Raw genomic sequence first — 19,668 nt, 5'->3', positions numbered from 1 at the left:
TATAGAAATCATTATTTTTCACATCACTTTTTGTCTCAGATAGCACTGAGGCGATACCAACCCTTTCAAGTAAAGATAAGGAGCTTTCAACAACTTGGATATCATAAAAGGAATGAATGGAACAGATCAATAAATAAAAGATCAATGTATACCAATAATGGAATGCCGTTTATTCAAGAGTCCCAAAGCAATTTAAGACTAACCCAAAAAAATCCACAGTTATGCATTCTCACATTGAAATCAGTTTGTATATTGAACCATGCAGGAGAGTGGTCATCTTCATGTAACTACTGAGAGAACCAAGGAAGAATTCAAACAGTTCCACAAATGTATTACTGCAGTAATAAATACACTAACTGAGGTATCAATTAAAAATAAAAGTGTTAAATATCCGGATTAAAGTTAGAAGCCTTAATGCCTCATATGTCTCCTTAACCTATTATAATTCCTTTTACATGTTAATAAATAGCAGATAAGAGAGAACTAGCTAATAAAAGTTTTCTGGACTTCCAAAGAGCCTTTGAGAATGCTTCCCACAAAAGGCTGTTACAGAAACTAAGTAATCACAGGATGAGAAGTAAAGCACTGTCATCGATTACAAACCATGTACGAAAAGCAGAATACAAAGACAGAATATATTTATTAGCAGTCACTGCTCCATGTGGCTAAATGTTAACAGCAGGGTGCCCCCAGGTTCTTTACTAGGGGTGAAAGTGTTTAATCTATTTATTAATCACCTGGAAATGCGACTGACAATAAGATGGAAATGTTTATAAGTGACACAACAAGTCTTAGGTTAATCAAGGCCAGAGCCAGCCAAGAAGCTTTTGGCTTGCTTAAAAGAGCCTAGTGAAAGGGGAAACAACGGCAGATGGAATCCAGCACTGCCAAGGCTAATAGATGCACACTGGAAAGAACCATATGAAATACTACGTCTAGAATTAAAAACTCAGTATGACCACTGAAGGAGGGGAAAACCCTCTTGATATGCACAGATCAATGAAAACACTCATCTGGGACCAACCACAATCTAAAATAAAGACATTGTTGAGAAAGAGATTAAAAGGAAAGAGTACTGATATAGAGATTACAAAGGCTAATATTTATTTATTTGGGGGTGAAGCCTGACATTGCCAAAGGAAGAGGCTAAACAGATGCAATGAATAAGTAAAGATAAATCACAAATAAAGTAAATTACATAATTACTTTCTTCATAAGATGAAAGAAAAATTCAGCAAAACTGAAAATTGCATAATTAAAACAAATATTTTTTTTATTTTTCATTTAAACCAAACAGATGGGACTCCATATCTAATGTTGCCAAACCTAAAGGTAACACCATTTTAATGAAGGACTTCGATTTTTCTGTGGATTTATACATAAAACTTCTTCAAACTAAAGCACTCTGTTCTGTAGAGCAAGCCAGAATCAAACCAACATGAACAATAAATGAAAAGTCAAGATACCTCTGCAGTTACCCTCTTCTGTTTCATGGGCACACAGCTTATTCTTACCCAACTTCTATACACCACAAACTACACTTTTCAGTTGCAGGTCTGCTGTCATGGATATTCATATTTCCTCTTTTAGAAAATTGTCCTTAGTACAGCATATTTCTATACCAAAGACCCACAGTCAAACACACCAGGAGAGGTTAGTCTGGTAGAGAACTTGAGGAAAGGGAAAGCAAAAAGGCAGGGTAGCAGCAAACAATAAAGGGGAAAGAATAGCTATGTCCTAAAAGATATTTTAAATTGTCATCTTTACTGGTGGGCATGAATTGGAAATGTTGTATTTAGAGCAACCCTGCTGCATCATAGCAAACCATGCTGTGTACCAATGTCCTTTAGAGTGTTTGAGCAGGTAAACAGCAACTGTCTAAGAGAAACTGCTAATAGCAAAATCTTGATGCATTAGGCAAAAGCCTCCATTGTAATGTGTCACAGCTGCAGAGAAATTCTTGTATTACAGCAGATGTACAGATATTCTTCTCATTTATGTGCCCGATACACAAACAAAATCCTTCTCTGTCATGCAAGAAACTGCACTTAATGCCTTCATCAGTCAGTTGCCATTAATATGGCCCAAACCCTGTTTTTGCAAAGGGTATATAAGCAGCAAATCCCTCCACTAGTATTTCAATATATTCCAAGTTGTACTTTTTTTTCTGGTTTTGGTTACTAGTTTGGCTATACCATTTCCTACAATTTACATAAATATAATCCTTCTTTCATCCAACTATTTGCCACTAGATACCAGGAAAAAAAAAAAAAAAAAGTCCTACAGGAGCTATACAAAAAATTCGGTAAGAACTATAGGAACATCGATCCTACCTTAATTATTACAAAAGAACAACAGAACTAATGCATGATACACAGTGAGAACCAAAATTTGCTGAAATTTTGGTGGGTTTACCACACATTTAGAGAAAATTAGGATTTTGAATGCCACTCTAAGTGCATTTTAAAATGAAATTTACCTCTAACAAGATATCCCTTCACGTATGAAATTATACTAACAAGAAAGTATATAAAAAGGTATTTTATTGAATCATAAATATGGTAAATTGACTACTACCTAATATGAGTTAAGACGAAACTTTGCAAACTAGAAAACAATATTCTATCTGGTGTAGCATTCGTTTTACCTCCCAAGCTTATTCCCAAAGACAGGACATGACATCAAGAAGATCACTGAGCAGCGTAGTATGTCAGCTTCTATAGAGTGCTTGCCAAAAATACACTCTCTTCAGTTTTCTGATTCTTCAGCATCAGCTGCTTCAGGCTTCAGGATAAAGAAACGTAAGTATAACCTGAGATACGCCTAATTGAAGCCTTATAGGGCTATGTTGTCTGTCTACTCTTGTGATGACCTAAGTCAAACATGCAATTTGGCTACCTGTCCCTCTGACTGCTTTTCCCACTGGCAGGACAACATCCTACCTCTGCTGATTGGTCTCCCTTGCAGTTCCTGGTCAGCTCAGGAGCATCTGGTGGTGAAGGAAGCGTTGATCACCTGCAGGTCTCCCCCTGGTGTTTCAATCACACACACTGGTACCATTTCAATACACAATTTCTTTATCCATTTTGCTAGGAATCACTCTTCTTGCCTCTTTTTAGCCCCCTTTAAGTTTTCAGCTGGGGAAAACATTAAGAAAACTTCCTGATAGTTACCAAAGGCTAAAAACATTAAGCCCCACAGATCTCCAAGAACATTGTTACTATTAGAACAGGGCTGATCATGATCTCTAGAACTTATTTGTTTCCCAAAAGCCCAGTAAACTAACTTAGAAACAACTCAATACATGGCATGAATTCTTAGGGTTCAAAAGCAATGACCACCTGTAATTACTTGGAGTATTGCAATAAAAATGCCTCAATAATAAAAATTGGAAAGATAGTACTTCCCCATACTAAGAACAAATATTCTATCAGCAAGGCAATATTCTTCTAGCATCATATCTTCTAAAGAACTACTCAGTATTTTCTTAATCTTTCACAGGAAAAAGTTTACTCTGTGGAGAAAAATAATATCAATACCACAGATACAGTTTTGTCCTCTATGCTGAAAAATCCAAAGAAAATTAAGTCCTCACAGGTATATAGAAAATTAAATAATTAAAACCCTGTTACTTAGGCTTTCCTGAATATGTGCCTGTCAGTTCAATAGTTACCTAAAATCCAGACTGAGCACTGTCCTGTAAACTTTTTTTCTTCTAGTAGGAGACAAGAAAATAAGCTAGAAGATAGGGAAGGCAGTATTTTACAAAGGAAGGTCAGACTTGTTCCACTGCTGCCAATTTCCCTCCCTCTCATAATTTTTTTCAGTTTCCTGCTTGCTTAGATATTTTTGCATTGTTCTGAAACTAAAAACCCAAGAGTTGCCAAAGGGGCACTGACAGTTCTGTTGGTCCTTACGTCCCTGTGCTGGGAAGGTGACATGAATTTCACAGCGAGGACAGAGGCAGCCCACACAGCCCAAAACGCAGCAGAGCTGCAGTGGTTCTGCTACACAGAGGCTTGGCAGCTGCAGAGAACGCACAGAGCAAAAATCTGCACCATGCTGTGCATCATCTCCATAGGCATGCCAGCAGAAGACAGAGGGGGAGTGGAGGGGGAAATATAGGATAACAGATGATCACTAATGTCATGATTACATAGAGCCAGGTGCACTGAAACATTTCAAAGCTCCAGCTCAGGGTCTTGAGATGCAGTCCTAAAGAAACTGCTGAGATACTTTGGGAATAATCTCCAAGTGAGGGTTGAATTTCAGGCTCTTTATCTATGGCTACATGAATATTAACAAGGAGCGTGGCTCTGTCAAAACACTGTAGGCTGAAACAGTGCTGAGAGCTTGGCATCCACATTATATGTGTTTCACTGGTTTTACTTCAGGCTAAACCCTATTTCTACAAACTGCATGTCCCTTAGTGCCTGCAACCCATCATATGTGCTTCTGGGGCACTTCTTCGCCTTCACTTCCAGCAAAAGCCATGCAGTCTGTGTGCTCCCAGACTGCTCTGTGGCATGAATCAAGATGCAGTAAGAGTGGCAGGGGGAGTGGAAAATTTGTTTCAAAAGCACACCCCTGACCTGAACTAAAATGCTAATGGAGACACAGCCTCAGGTCAGCTGCCTGTAAAAGTTCAAGTACTTGAGATTTGTGAACTGCTGCCCAAGTGTGTACAGACCCTGTAATAAATAAATAGTTGCCTTTTAACTCTACTAAGACACAAAGTGAAGAAAAGAATTTGAAGCAGGACCAGCCCTTTGAGGAATATAACAGGTGCACCGCATGATGCTCCACATGCTACAGGCCCCCTGCATTGCTGAATTACTGTAATATTTGAGTTCCCCAATAGCACCATCACTCACAACTGAAAAAAAAAGTTTCAGGTCTTTTGCTTCTCTTTCAAACATATCATCAAACCATTTCAAACATCACTTTATTCATATATACTTTATGCTCCATTTTCTATCCTGTACACCACAAATTTAGAGTAACCCCAAAAAAAGCTTACTGATATTCACAGATCTTTTATTCCTCCCTGTGAGCCTACTGATCTTCCCTGCCAATCCTGAGTTTGGTAAAATTCTGACACGTAAATATTTCCTGCAAGCTGTAAAACATATCATCTCCTCCTCTTGCAGACCTAAACATCTATAAAAGGAGAAAAAGATCTCTTCCATCCCAAATATCAGCTCTCTTCAAACCAGGACTATATTAAAAAATATGAGAAAAAAAAATCATGCTATAAACATTTACATTCATACCAAAATTTAAGGAGGAATGTTTCTCCAGTAATCAAACAGAAACAACCACAAGTAGACAGGAAACTGCAAGAAAAAAAAAAAGCTTATATAAATATTTGGGAAGTGACTGTAGTTCATGGTTATATTGCACAAGACAACATATATAAATATTTCAGAAAAAAACTAAAGCTCAGATGATACAACAGTAACAAAAGACTGATCTCCCAGATAATCACAGCAATCAAAATATCCTAGCCTTAAGAAAACCCCACATAAACAAATAAAAAGAACTTTGTTATGTAATGTGCAAGTAAAGAAACAGAAACCTAAAATATTCCAATTAAGAAAACAGAACACTTGAGGTAACTTCTTCCATAATCTATTAGTATTAGGTAGCAGAGATACATGGAGTTTTAGGTGGTTTTGTTGCAACCAGTGATCCAAATTTCAGTCCAAACACATGGAGCGTCTCTAAAAAGGAGTTGCAAAGACCAATGTAAAACAGGGTTAGTGTACATCCTGGCTATGACATTGGCAATTTATTGTTTGCGTACTCCACATTTACTGTGGAGCCTTTCTGAAGTTTTGATGAAAGAAAGAAAATACCCCAAGTAATTTATATTTCCAGATCAGCCAGAAAACAAACTAGTGACAGAAAAAAGGAAAAGACCATTTAGAAACAATTGTTACATTTTCCTCTACTTTCTAAACTACTCCTTAATTTTACAGAATCCAGGACATTTCAAAGATTTCCATAGGAGCCTATACTTCAGGACTGTCCTAGCCTCTCCAAGATGCTTGATCCTATTTCAGTAATTTCCTTGTTGCGCTTTCTGTAAGACACACACATGTATATGTATCACATATATACATATATATATGTGTACAATATCTCTAATTCTTGAGTCACTGTTAAAATTACTACCTTTTTTTATGAGTGTTGAAATGTACTAGAGAACAAAACTTCCATTACCTGATCAATTCTTCAACTTAGGCTTAAATTCTAACAGTATATATACCAGCATAAATACAGAGTGCCTTTACAGCAATCAAAGCAGCTTCTCTGGATTTAAATGAGCCATATTACTGATCAGCATCTCTCCTTTTAACCCTGGTAGATGACCTACACTCTTTGCTACAAAAGGCAAATTAATTCTGCTTTGTCTTCTTCAAGATTTTCCCCCCTGGACAGCTGAATAAATTAAGCTCATAATATTTTTCTACAGTGTGCCTGAAAAATCAATAGAATAAGAGAATGGGATCAAGACCAAGTACAACAACAAAGGGAAAAAACCATCAATCTGACAACAGTTTCAAATTAGTAACGTCAGTCAAAGACAAGGAAATGAGCATTTAAAGCACTCCACATATTGGTTTTTGTAGCAAGGCTTGCAAGTCAAATCAGTCTGAATCAAATCTGTCCCTTTGATTTTATATATTTGAATTTTAAAGTGTATCATGTGCCTCCCGCTCTCACAACAATATTACATTTAAGTAAAGGCACTAATTTCAATGACACAGTCATTGAAACCAGTTGATCCTGGCTTATGTCATTGTCGATTCCTGATGAAAGAAAATTGTTCTACATTTACAAATGAAAATAAAATGATATTTTAAATTCACATCTCTCATACAGAGATTGGCTTGCAGTACATTGACTCAGGTCACGTCACAGGAATCAATCTCAGCTGCTGAATTTTTAAAAGCCATAGTTACAGTAATAATTTAATTTCATTCATACAGTGGGGTTGCAAAAAATGGATATTTATAAGATTCAGCTTTAACATTTATAAGCTTTAAATAAAGTCAAAAGAAACCATAATGCACTTCTAAATAAATTGGGATCTAAAACAGCAAGCCTCATTTCCTGAACTCCAGTAATATAATGTATCTTGTTAGCTAAACTTAGCTTATAATAGGGGTCATTTCCCCAAGCGTGGCTCTATCAGAAGGCATAAAAGAAAAAAAAAGTACAAAAATTAATTCTGCTTTTAAGACAATTTGCTAATATTTCAAATATACCTTATTCAGAAACTCCTACCTCTTCTTAATACTGGTCCAAGTTCTGCAGGTTCTGCATAGAAATATTTACAGGAAGACTTTAGCTCCAGAGCAGAATGGGACTGGAAATGAACATCTCTCATCTCTGAGTGCACGAAGAATTTTAAAAGCCATCCCATAAGACTTTGGCTATGTTTTTGTTTTGCTTCCTTTTTTTAAGTGCAGAACCTCAAGCCAGTGCATGCTAATCCCCCGGCTCAATATCTTAAGCCTTGGTCCTGCTCCAGCTGCATAGCCAAAGCAGCAGAGCCCCCATGTTACTGGCAGCATATGCTGGGGCATCCCCCTGCACAGGACACTTCTCATACTTGTACACTTCTGTGAAAAAACAACTTCCTTCTTATCAAAACTGCCCAGTCTCTCTTTAAAGCACTGTACAACAATATTAACAGCTTGAACACAGTATGAAAGGAAAACATGAAAGGATGGTCTTGTACTTACAGGGGTATAAAATTTGCAATACTCCAAAATAGATGCATTGGAATAATTTACTTCACAACAAAAAGGTCAATGAATTAAATGAATTATGCTCTGACGATCACGGATGTTTCTCCACTGATTACACCATTTGCCTGACTTTAACACAGCCGCAATTAGTACGGACACATCCCACTGGAAAGCCACCAGAAACTTTCTGAAGAAATTTACTAATGATCAGTATTCTAAATAGATATTACAGTAATATTCCTCTTAAAAATTTCCAGATGCTTTAGTTCTTTCCAAAGCATCAATTTTGGATTATTTGTAGCTGTTTTTAATAAAAAAGACTATGACTGACATACATAATTTTATCATTTTTATATTATACATTGAAACTTAAATACATAGTTTTCTCATTTTAAAAATAATTTACTTTTAAACTGAGATGTGCTATACCAGATTTCACCACTAAGTGATCTTCTTTTAAAGTCAGTTATAAATCTTTGAATGCACAAGAACTTTTAATTGCAACTGGGAATAAATAAAATGTCCTTGTTATCCTAAAGCTCTTCTGTACAGAAATCCAGTTTCAACAAATATCATATGCAAAGGCAACGTTAAGAGTACCCGCAGGAAATTTGCATGTAATTTTTATAAGCACTTTTTTTTTAAGTAGCCTAAAAGAAATTGTATTGTTTATTTGCCTTTTTTTTGTTTGTTTGTTTCTACAAGCTAGGCTTTATTTTAGAGAATGTCTGGTTTTTAATCCAGTGTGCACATATACAAATACAGAAATTTGTCTCAGCAGAGATCATTTTAGTGCCTTTGAAAACATAACTCTAACAACAATAAAGATACCCCTCTAAATGATTAAGTTACACTAATAATGTTTTTTTCCTTGAATCATGAGCATCATAAATCAACTAATATGAGCTAACTATAAATTTTCCATGCTAGCAACAGATTTTCTGTCTGGTATACTGTTCCTTATGAAGAATCTGGGTACCTGAATAAACGTTTTATATTTGCAGTCTTATATTTAGTTGTCTATTACTGCACACAGAAATCTGCAAGATACTTAATTAACTTTCAATACAGATTTTAAAGCATTTAAGGGTCACTCAAATTCTTCCTTAACAGCTCTTTAAATCCAAGTATTTCTCTAAATGGATACATCTCACACAAAATCTGTTTTTCTGAAAAGAACTTGTGAGTGTAACCCCTCAAACACAGAGAGCAAACCACCCAATGAAGAGCAAAGATGAGCAAATCATCAATCAACAAACCCTGAAAACTCTCTTATTGTGCTAAAAGAATGCATAAAATGAAAAAAACTGTTTTTCCAAGTATCACCAACAATCCATCTTTTCCCCTTCCCTTTAATAAAGAATGTCCTCTGGTTCTGGATTGCTAATATCTTAAAAATGTAATAAAGATACTTCATTATGACATTTTACAGATATGAAATGCGTCGACAGGCCCAAGATACCATTTACATAAGCATTCAGGCAAATTGAAGGCAACATCTAACCTAACATGCCGAGGATCAGCAAAACTTAACTTTAACATGCATTTTAAAAGCATTCTAGGTATCATATTTGCTCCCTGGAAAGTATCTCCTGAGAACTACAATATATTGCACATTCTAAAATACAAAACTAATCACTTTTTTTCTTTTACAAGTTTTTATAATTAATAAATTTGAAAATAAAATGGCTTGCCTAAGGAACTTGCCTAGATTAAATAAAATGAAAAAAAAAAAAAAAAAACCACTGTCATATACCAAAACAAAAATTTGTATTTTTTTAATTTGTAATCTCTCAACTACAGTTTCCCCCTTATTTCACTGAAATAGTTTAAACATCCACAATGACTTCCAAACTGCTGCAGAATTTCTAAAAACTTAGACCCAAACATATTGTTTGTTGGTAACTTTGGTTCAGATCATCTTTGCTACTGTTTTTAATTAGCAAGTTGTCTTTTTATGATGAAATCTCTGAATGATCTCTCAACATCAATCTACATAAAAGGTGAACATTTGCATCAAGATCTTCAAGACAGTTTAAAGGACCAAGACATTCATATAGAACTGCCGAAGTTTGTCAGTTCAACATTTATCATCACCATTCATCCCAACAATTTAGTTGCGTTCAACCAGTGTTTCAAAGGGTCCTACCAGGTTCTTCCATCAAGGCTTTACAACAGTGTTATTTCAAACACAGGTTTTGAGACATGTCCACCAGTTTGGATGAAAGAGTTGAGATGAAGGGTGGGAGAATATCAAGTGTTGATCACTCCAAAACCACTTACTCGTGCCCTGTTCTCTTTGTTATTATGGACTGGGTGCTCATTGGATACAACTCTTCAATGTGCATGCTCTAAAGGAACAATCTACATCTTTCATGTATCTATCTGCCCTGCTTGCAAACAAGGTCTGATCACAAATCCAAAAATAAATCTAGCCTTTATTTTTTTAACATATCTTCAAACTAATAAAATCTCTCTACAAGCCAGAATGTCTCTAGTGCCTCACTAAATTTGTATTCATCTAACTGATTGATGCTGTAAAGTAAATCAAACTATCACACACTCTCACTTAGCAATGTTTGCTCTACAGTTCTGACAAGAGAAGAGAACAGTGAAAAGTACATAGAAAAGTACAGTATGGTTATTTTAGTAAAGTGGCATAAATGTCTAAGAATATGTCTCTCTTGAGTGACAGAGATTGGGTAGGCTTGGGAGTTCCCTCTGATTTGGCCTAAGGGATGAAAATGAAACCCAGTATAATATATAGGAATTCTCACACACATAAACACCTCTACCACAAAATCCTCACCTGCCTTATAAAGAGAGAAGGCAGAATAAAAGAAATAATCTGTAGCAGATTTACCTGCAAAAATTGCCATTAAGGAGATGACCTACAATTTTTACTGTATAGTTTCTCAGTAGAAATGACAACTGGAAAAGTAATATATAACAGCTCTTGGCCTCCCCTCTCTCAAAAAAGTGATAAAAATATAGTTAGGTCATATAAGGGCCTTTCCTATTCTTTTCCCTAAGAAGCAGACTGCATAGCTCACACATTCTTCAGTGACAGAACATAGCTATCAGAGATGTGAGAGATGCTTGTCATTTCACTAGGTTGGAGTGGAACAGCACAAGTAGCAGGATTTCACAAACTTTCGCACAGTTATATTTTGTGTGCGAACACAATTTCATCCAAACTTACCAAAATCACTTTGTCAGGATTCATCTAATATGACTTTAGATGTCAATAGTGGAGGTGTTTGTATCTGAGATAAAATGACAGTGTGTGCTCTTTAGAAACAATGAACAGAAAATAGGTACTTCTAGGGCACAATCCATATGACCTATTTTTAGATGTCCACTTTATTGTGAATTGACTCAGACTCTAGAATTACCTATGTATCCCCATTGACTACAAAGAGACTACTTTTATATTTGATGTGGATGTCCATCCTGGGTATCTACTTTTTCTTTTGTTTTTTTTCTGTTTTATTTCATTTTTCTGTCATCTGGGGTGTTATGAATGATACTTCTCAAAAAGTAATATTTAAGAATTCAGCTTCTAAGTTACTTTTCCCTCTTAGGCAATTCACAGATCTAAATACATTATGGATCTTAGTGCAAGACTGAAGTGATAAATTACTAAGTATAGACCAAATGATTTTTAGGCAGGATAAGTGATAGAACTATAATTTGCATTTTGATTACTTTTCCTAGAAGAACATGAAATGAAGAAGCAAGACTGACGCATTCTCTACAAGGTGCATGTGAAGTGCACTGCTTGATGCAAAGAGAACCAGTGAACAAAGCAAAACTGAGGGCAGCGCCATGAAGTCCCTAGCCATGTGACACTAATACCATAAAGTATTAAACAGTGGCTGCTGAACTAGAGTGGAACCCTCTTCGGCTACTCTGTGCTAGTCATCTGCAGTCCTTTTTTTCCTAAGTCAGGAATGAAGTACCCATCCACACTATAAATGGGATGAATATCTGTAAGTTCAACTAGATGCAAACTTAATTAAGTTTGGTGGGGTGAACTCACTGCTGGTAAGAAAACCTGGGAAATCTGCTCTTGTAGTAGTGAAGAGATCTGGTCCTAATTCAACAAAGCAGTTATGCAGTTGAGTGACTACAAGCATGTGCATAGGGTTCCCTGGGTTCATGCCACTCATCTAGCTCAAAACCAGAGACTGAAGAAAATTGCCAAAATCAGGATTTTAGGCCAAAATACAAAGTCCATCAGTACACAGTGCTGCTCCTTATACCCATATACCAGTACACTATTACAATACTAGTTATACTAAATTCATCCACATTTTTATCTTAAATTAGTTTTGAAAAGCAATTAAACTTCTACCTTTTTTTTTTTAATCAACTGAACAAATATCATCTGCAAACATCAACTTATACAGTCACATTTGTTTCACAGCATTTTAAACAAAGCTTTTAAAAATATATACATTTAAGTATCAAGGCTTTTTTAAACAGCATATTATTAATTTTTAAAAAAGCTTTAAAATAAATATTTACATTTCAACACATTCTGAAAAGGCATCAGTTCCGTAATTAAAGTTGATTGTTTCCCATTTGTATCAGATGCTGACCATCAGTGCAGATTTCTGAAGGTTTAATTTTTAAGAGGTTCTTCTGATTAGCTTAGGTTATCACTTCTGCATATAATAGAAATATTGTGTGATTAAGATGTGCAATTGAAATATCTAACTTTGTGGCAGACGCTGGTCTATGTGACCTTTTGTAACAGAAGGGTTCTTCTATCACTTGAGATTTTGGTTTCATATTTCTCATCTGCTCTTTTCTGCCAGCTTAACTGAGAGTTTAAATCAAAACCTAATTAGACTACATATGCTGTTTAGGAAAAAGTTCTTAGAAAAGTCATGATTCATATAAGGTTTGAAATTTTCAGATAAATGAGAACAAATGTGGTTTTAATTGTTTTAAATAAGTTTCAATCATCCTCTTACTCAAAGAAAAGCAGACAAACACAGTTCTTTGATTCCCCCTCTAAAAAAAATCATTAGTAACAGAAGTACTATATTCCTATCAACTATACCATCTATGTTTAGTGATGAAACCCTTTATTGATATGCATGTTTTCAACTAAGTAGTAGTATAACTCAGCTATCCTCTTACATATTTCTTATACCAATATCATAAACCTCAAATCATAATTTACTAAATTATATTTAATTCCTGAAAAAAAGAGAAAAAAGGTCTGTGTGTACGTGTTGAGCACCTAGGATGTCAGCTAAACTTCACTCTTCAGCAATGTTGACATAAAAAGAGTTGGTATGTTTTTATTTTTCTCCTTTGATATTCTAGGAGGAAAACTGAATTAATTTAGTGTTATTTTAATTATAATGCACTTACCTGAATTACACATTTCAATATTTTAACTAGCACTGAGGAAGGCCACATTTTAAACACTTTCAATTTTCACCAGGTTAAGAAACCAGTCTCAAAAAATAATAACTGATGTTATGTTCAAGCATTAATAAATACATCTGCCAAGAAAGCTCTGGCCTCTGATACTTCTCACAAAGTCATAAGTTCTAACTCTCTCAAAAAAAAAAAAAAAAAAAAAAACCAAATAAAGAAAAACCTTTACATTTATATGATGTCCTACTTAGTTATTTGACCCAGTTTTAATCAGAGGTAGCCAGAATTTTCTTTTATTCCACAGAGCGATTGCCTGCTGTCTTAAGAATAAGAACTTGAGTATTTCCCCTGATAGAAAGCTAAGTCATTATGAGGAACTGTGTCTTCCAACATCAAGCCAATACAGTTCTCTGTCTGAATACAGTACTCTGTCACACTGAATACAAAAATGGTATTCTGGAAACCAAGAAATTATAGATATTGCCAAGAACAATGTCTGTAAATATAACCATTAACTGCGTAATATACAAAAGCAAAATTTCATAAAGATATTAAAAAAAAATCTGAATTCAATTTCAAATAGAAAACTAGAAATGTAGATCCAGATTTTCAGTTACTCTGTTATTTTAGTGATTCAGTAAGGCTACAGCAATTTATCATGTCATCTGGTTGAATACGTAATACATTCAAATATTTCCCTTACATTTATTGTTTAGCCATTACTGACATGTGACTATCAAGACAAGAAAACGAGATGTAAAGACATCAGACTTGAAGGATATTTTTAAAGAAATAAGTTGAAGATGGATTTATACTGAGAAAACAGAGATATTGCAAACTTCTAAACTACATACAAGTCTACTGACATCCTAACAATATAAAATGTATATGCATGTTCATTGCAACTATCAAAAACAGTGATTTTCCAAATGCCCTAAAATTCAAAATTCAGCATTTTCTACAAAATTTTCAAAAATCCCAATGCAACTCAATAAGAAGTTTAATAGTAACACCAGGATGGCATTCTTCAAAAAATAAAAAAAAATGAGTGAGTATACTTATATATTAAAACTGAAACCAAATCTCAGCATGTAGAATAGCTACATGTGAACTGATAACCCAAACAACTGCTGTCTGCAATTTTACACAATACAGAGCAATTTATTTAAAATATTCTTCAGAGACCAAGAGACATGTAGTGAAACACAGAATAATTTGAAAGTAAAGTTCATTTTCTTATGGTTTTAGATAAAAGAATGAAAATATAAAGTTTGAGGTTTAACCTCGTACATCAAAAGTAACTTGATATGCACTGTTTGTTATAATCAGTAGTACTTTCTGGAAAGGCATAACTTGGTGGACTGCGAAATCCCTATGGTCTTCACCCTCTACTATGAGAACTGTGTCAAGGGTGGGAGATGGTGGTGGAGAGAGTTGGGGAAGGAGAAAATAACACCAAATTACAAGTTTTAGGTTGATTGTTTTGCAGTGTAAATTTGACTGACTTTGTCATTACCTGTAATTGGTCAACTGCATGAAAAGCCCTCTCTTTCTGTAAATGAAGCCACCCTCCCATTATACTCAAGATATCTTAAACAGAAATAGATTATTTAACAAGCCTTTCATTGTATTAACCCAGTGGTTACACTCATGATTATTGACTAACATCTGTATTTTTAGCATTTTGTTTAAAAAAGAAAAAGCAGCTCACCACAGAAACCAATCAAATGGTGTGTACATAAAATGCATAGTCAGATGTCAAGTTATTTTCTATTCTGATTCTTAAGCTAAGAATTATCTAGATGCCCAAAGCTCAAAAAATGAAAAAAATATCTACTTACAAAAAATAGCTGTTTTCCTGATTGAGTTTCATAAATGGAATATGCATAAAACACCATATATATATAAAACACCATGCAGAAAGACCAGCAAAACATTGCAACAGTCACTAAGTATTCATGATAAGTGTCTAGTTTCACCCGTACACACTTCAGAGCAGACCAGGTACACGCACATCAACACACACGGCTATCAGACCGCAGACCTGCTAAACGCTTGTTTTGCTCAGCCACCAGAATGAACCAAAATGTTCCAGGGGGACCCAGGAGGACGAAGGGAGGAGGGAGATAGAAGAGAGCGCGGCCGGTCTCCAGCGTGGCCACGAGCTGCGGCCGCCGCCGTTCAGCACATTGGACAGCGCCCACAACGCCGCGACCCGGGCCGAAGGGGACAACACCGAAATGTATGCACCCTCCGGCTGGGTTTGTTTGGAGGTTTTTTCCTTACCCTGCTGGAACAGCTTTTCATTTTTAACACAGACTGGTTGGCCGAATTCTCAAAACGTAGAGCAATACCGTCTGGCACCCTGAACCGAAGAACTGTAGGTCATTGGCACTGCATTTGTCTAGTTCTTTGATATGCTTCACTCAATGTTTTAATGTCAACAGCTTTTTTGCCATCATTAGACAAGTACTTCTCCTTATTCAGTCTTTGAAGGTGAAATTGTTACACAGTGTACACTTGTTGTTCTTTTAATTTTCAGCACTTTTTACACCACATTATATTGTAGAGCAACTGCACACTTTGTGGTGAAGTTCAGTCAAACTAAACTGTGATACAAAAAAATTCACTTGGCCATTTGGCAGCACAGACTAGTCGGTCAACTTCTAATTAAAGAGCCACTGAAATGGCAACGATGTCTTTACAGCAGTAGACATCTGTTTACATTCGATACGCTTTTTACTCATCCAATTCACTCTGGAAATAAAATACATTTACATTAACAGTAACTGAGTACATGACATATATACAGTGAGTGTGTATACACACAGTTTATAACCTAGAAACCGAGAATTCAAAATTACTTATGACACTACTTTATTTTTCTCAGGTTTAACACGGAAAAATAAATACAGCAACTTTCCTACTTTATCCAATTAGATAACAGGGTATTTCAGCTTCTGGAGGGACTGTGAGTTAACTTCTCTGGCAAAGCTATCTTCAAATTACACCAACTTATTGGTAAATGGGATTCTTTAGGCATGTACTATTACCATGAAATGATTTCAGAAGGCCCAGCTGAAGTTGCAAAGCACAGAGGTACTGCTAGGCCTTCTGCTCAGAGCAGTGATTTGTATGCACTGTTGTGTTTCACTGCTAAAGCAGGATTCGCTTAAAATACAGTTAATGTAATGCTACAGTGGTTGATATAATCCAGTTCAGAGCAGAAACCACTCACCTGGCCCAGCTCTCAACCAATACTCAAACAAATGGGGGGAAAAGCATGCAGTTACTTATTTTATGGTACCAATGACAACACTTTTTTTTCTGCCCTTTCCTGTCCTGACAGCTAGGCCAACTAATCTTGTGCAAAAGTAAAGAGAAGACAACTACAAAGAGCCAAAGTGGGACACTTCCTTCTAACAAAAGAAAAGAAAAACCTCTGGTTTTCTCCAAGAGGTCATGAGTGGCACCAAGGAGAACGGCCGCGGCTCACTGAAACACTGTCACCATCACTTCCCAACCAAGGACTACCGCGGTGCTCGTTGGCATCCACCCTCGTCCTCCAGCCTTTCCTAACTCCAGAGATTCTGGCAGAGCGCCTGGAAAACGGTCCCGCTCCCCGCTTCCGAGGTGGCCGGGAGCTTCCCTGCTCCGCCGCACCGCGCACCGCCGCCGCCGGCGCCACCCGGAACGGAACCCTCCCGAGCAGCCGGTGCGGGACCCCGGCCGCCGCGGGGGGACGAGACGCCCGCCCTCCGGGCACCGCGGCCACCGCCGCCCCGGCCCCGGCAGAGCCTCTGGTCCAGGAGGGCCCAGGCGGGCAGGGCAGCGCCGTCGGGCGGCCCCGGCCCCGGTAGCCGTCCGTGGCCCCGCTCATTGGCATGCAGACCCAGTCGCTGCCTGCTGCCAAGCCGCATCCCAACCCGCTGGAAGCCGGCAGCCGAGCCGGAGCCAATCGCATATTCATGAGGAGGGGGAAATCCAGTGCTGCACTCCCAGAGGACGGAGGATCACTTCTTTTTTAAATTTTCCCTCCAAGCTTCCCCCTCTCTCTGCCTCCCTTTTAGCAATGCGCTAGCGGGGGCTCCCCGCCGACACTCTCCGCAGCTCCGACTGCACTCTAAAAACGACGGCCGCCGGCGCCAGGGTCAAAGACCGAAGGAGCTAAAACAAGGAGCACGACAGCCACAACAGACGAGGAAGGCACGCCAGCCCCCCAGCCAGGGACAGGAAACACAGCAGGGGCTCCTACCTTACAATCCTCAGGACACGATTTCACCGAGTACTCATCCGACTGTAAATATTTCTGGAGCATAACCTCAAACTCTTCGTATTTCTCCTGAGCGTGCTGGTCGTAGCGCTGGTAAGCCTGGACGCACTGGCTGCAGGAGCCTCCCCCCCTCAGCACCACATCCAGACTGCAATTCAAAGTGTCCGGATTGGACAACCCGGCGAACAACTCCCAAAGCGTGTAGGAATTACAAAAGGAAAGGTAAAAATCCGTCAGGTCCCAGCCGGGGGCCGGGCTCTGCCCCGCGCCCCGCGGCCGCCCGGGCCCCCTCCGCTGCCGGCACAGTTCCTCCGCGTCCCCCACGCTGAAGCACTGCCGGGACGAGGAGCCCAGGGGAGGGCACGTCTCCAGAGGCCTGGCGGTGGAGTTTCCCAGGAAAGCAGCCTCGCCGTGCCGGGGCTCGGTGCCGTTGGTGCGGCCGCCGCGGCTGCTGCCGCCGCCGCTGCTGCCGGGGGAGGGCGGGAGAGAGGGCGAGGGGGGGGCGAGGAGCCGGGGCGCGGGGGGCGCCGGCTCCCCCATGCCCGCCAGCAGTTCCGGCTCTGCGGGCTCCGGCTTCTCGGGCGGCGGCTGTTCCTTCTCTCCGGTCCCCGTGAATTTGGCCTCGGCGCAGAACCACAAGTGATCAGAGAGCAGGACTGTGAAAAACAAGAGGGATGCCAGGGACAGTCGCCATTTCTGAGCCCTCTCTGAATCCGTGAAGGGTTTCTCGTTCTCCCGGGGTGCGAACCAGATTTTTAAGCCGTCATCGTACTGCCGACTGCACATCCAAGCACCCCTGGTCATATTTTGGGAACGCACAGCTCTGGCCGACTCCACCGTGAGGGCTCCTTTGCCAGTGTCACCACAATATGCATTGACTTAAAATATTGGGGGATTTTCTTGCCTGCCTTCCCTTCTCTAGCTCCTTCGCTCGCTCGCTCCCTCTTCTACTCTCCCTCCCCTCTCTCTTTCTCCCTCTTCTTTCTTTCTTTCTTCTTTTTCTTCCTCTGAGATATTGTTGGGTTTCGCCTGTGGCTCTGCCTTGGTCTCACCGCACGAAGCAGCCCCAGTCCATCCAACGCGGAGTGCCGTGGAAAAGATAAGAGCAATAACGCAGAGAGAGGAGGAGGAGGGAGAGGAGATGGTGGTGGTGGTGGTGGTAGTGGTGGTAGTTGGTGGTGGCGGGGCTGCGCGGCTGGTCCTTTCCCCCTCTCACCCAGGCATGGTCAGATCGCAGCTCCCCATCTCCCTCCTGAGAAAAGCCCGTTGCGCCCGGACAGCTGCATGCCGCGTCCCCCGCTGCCGACGGACAGCTCCGGGAGAGCTCCTCGCCTCCTCTTCCTCCCCGCCGCCGCCGCCGCTCCTCTTCCTCAGCCCCGAGCCGCGGCACAGATGCCTGCACCGCTGTCTCCGTCTCCTCTTTCTCCTCTCCCCCCGCCGCTCTAACTGGAGAGACGCTGCTGCAGGGCTCCCGGAGCGCTGCCGAGGATGCTGAAGAGGAGGAGGAGGAAGAGGAAGAGGAGGAGGAGGCTGCCGGGGCCGCCGCCGCTGCTGGTGACAGTGGGCTGCGGCTGCCGCCGCTGCTGCCGCCGGGCGCGGTGTCCCCGGGCGCACGGGGCGGAACTGCCTGGCTGGGGGCCCCCGACGGGCACAGGCATCTTGGGCCCCTGTGCTAAGTTGCCGCCATCTTCGTCCTGGAGAAACACTTTTTTGGGGGGAGCTCTGCCTTTTGCGTCATCTCCTCCCGCGCCGAGATCTCTCTATCCTGGCGCATTGGCAGCAGCAGCAACTCTGCCTCCTCCCGCCTGAGGAGGGGGAGGAGGTGGGAGAGGCACTGGATACCACATGGCCCCTCCAAAGGGCTTCCTTAGTGCAACTCTTTCTACTTGTCACACCAAAGGGACTGGTCGGTACCACCCTCCAGCCCTCTCTCCTTCAGGGTCTCCTTCCCTTTGTGGCCCATGTCCACACAGGATGGTGGCCGGAGCGGTCTGTCGCCGTGTCTGTCCTTGTCAGAGCAAGTCACAAATGGCATATGAAACTGCAGGCGCTGGATCCTGGCAGGTTTTGGCCCCACAGTAAAATGCTTGAACACAGCTGCCTGTCTTTCAGCCAGCGACCTCGGAAGCATAATGCCCATAAACCACAACCTGTTCCCCCAAGAGAAGTTTTGCAAAGCCCTCGTCCAGCCCATAAGGTGGATAAATACTGCCAGACTTTGTGTTTCACCCTTTACAT

General features: G+C 39.9%; 1 protein-coding gene across 1 annotated transcript in view; it reads right to left on the bottom strand.

Moving 5' to 3' along the window:
* FAM155A (family with sequence similarity 155 member A) overlaps positions 1–19,288 on the bottom strand; it is a 470,301-nt gene extending 451,013 nt beyond the window's left edge. The window contains exon 1 of the mRNA XM_030476850.1: positions 17,413–19,288. Coding sequence (XP_030332710.1) covers positions 17,413–18,234 — 822 coding nt within the window. The 5' untranslated portion in view covers positions 18,235–19,288. The remainder of the gene's footprint in view (positions 1–17,412) is intronic.
* Between the last annotated feature and the right edge of the window lie 380 nt (positions 19,289–19,668).

This window comes from Strigops habroptila, chromosome 2, assembly GCF_004027225.2.
Source record: "Strigops habroptila isolate Jane chromosome 2, bStrHab1.2.pri, whole genome shotgun sequence".
NCBI lineage: Eukaryota > Metazoa > Chordata > Aves > Psittaciformes > Psittacidae > Strigops > Strigops habroptila.
This window is presented reverse-complemented; position numbering and strand designations above follow the sequence as displayed.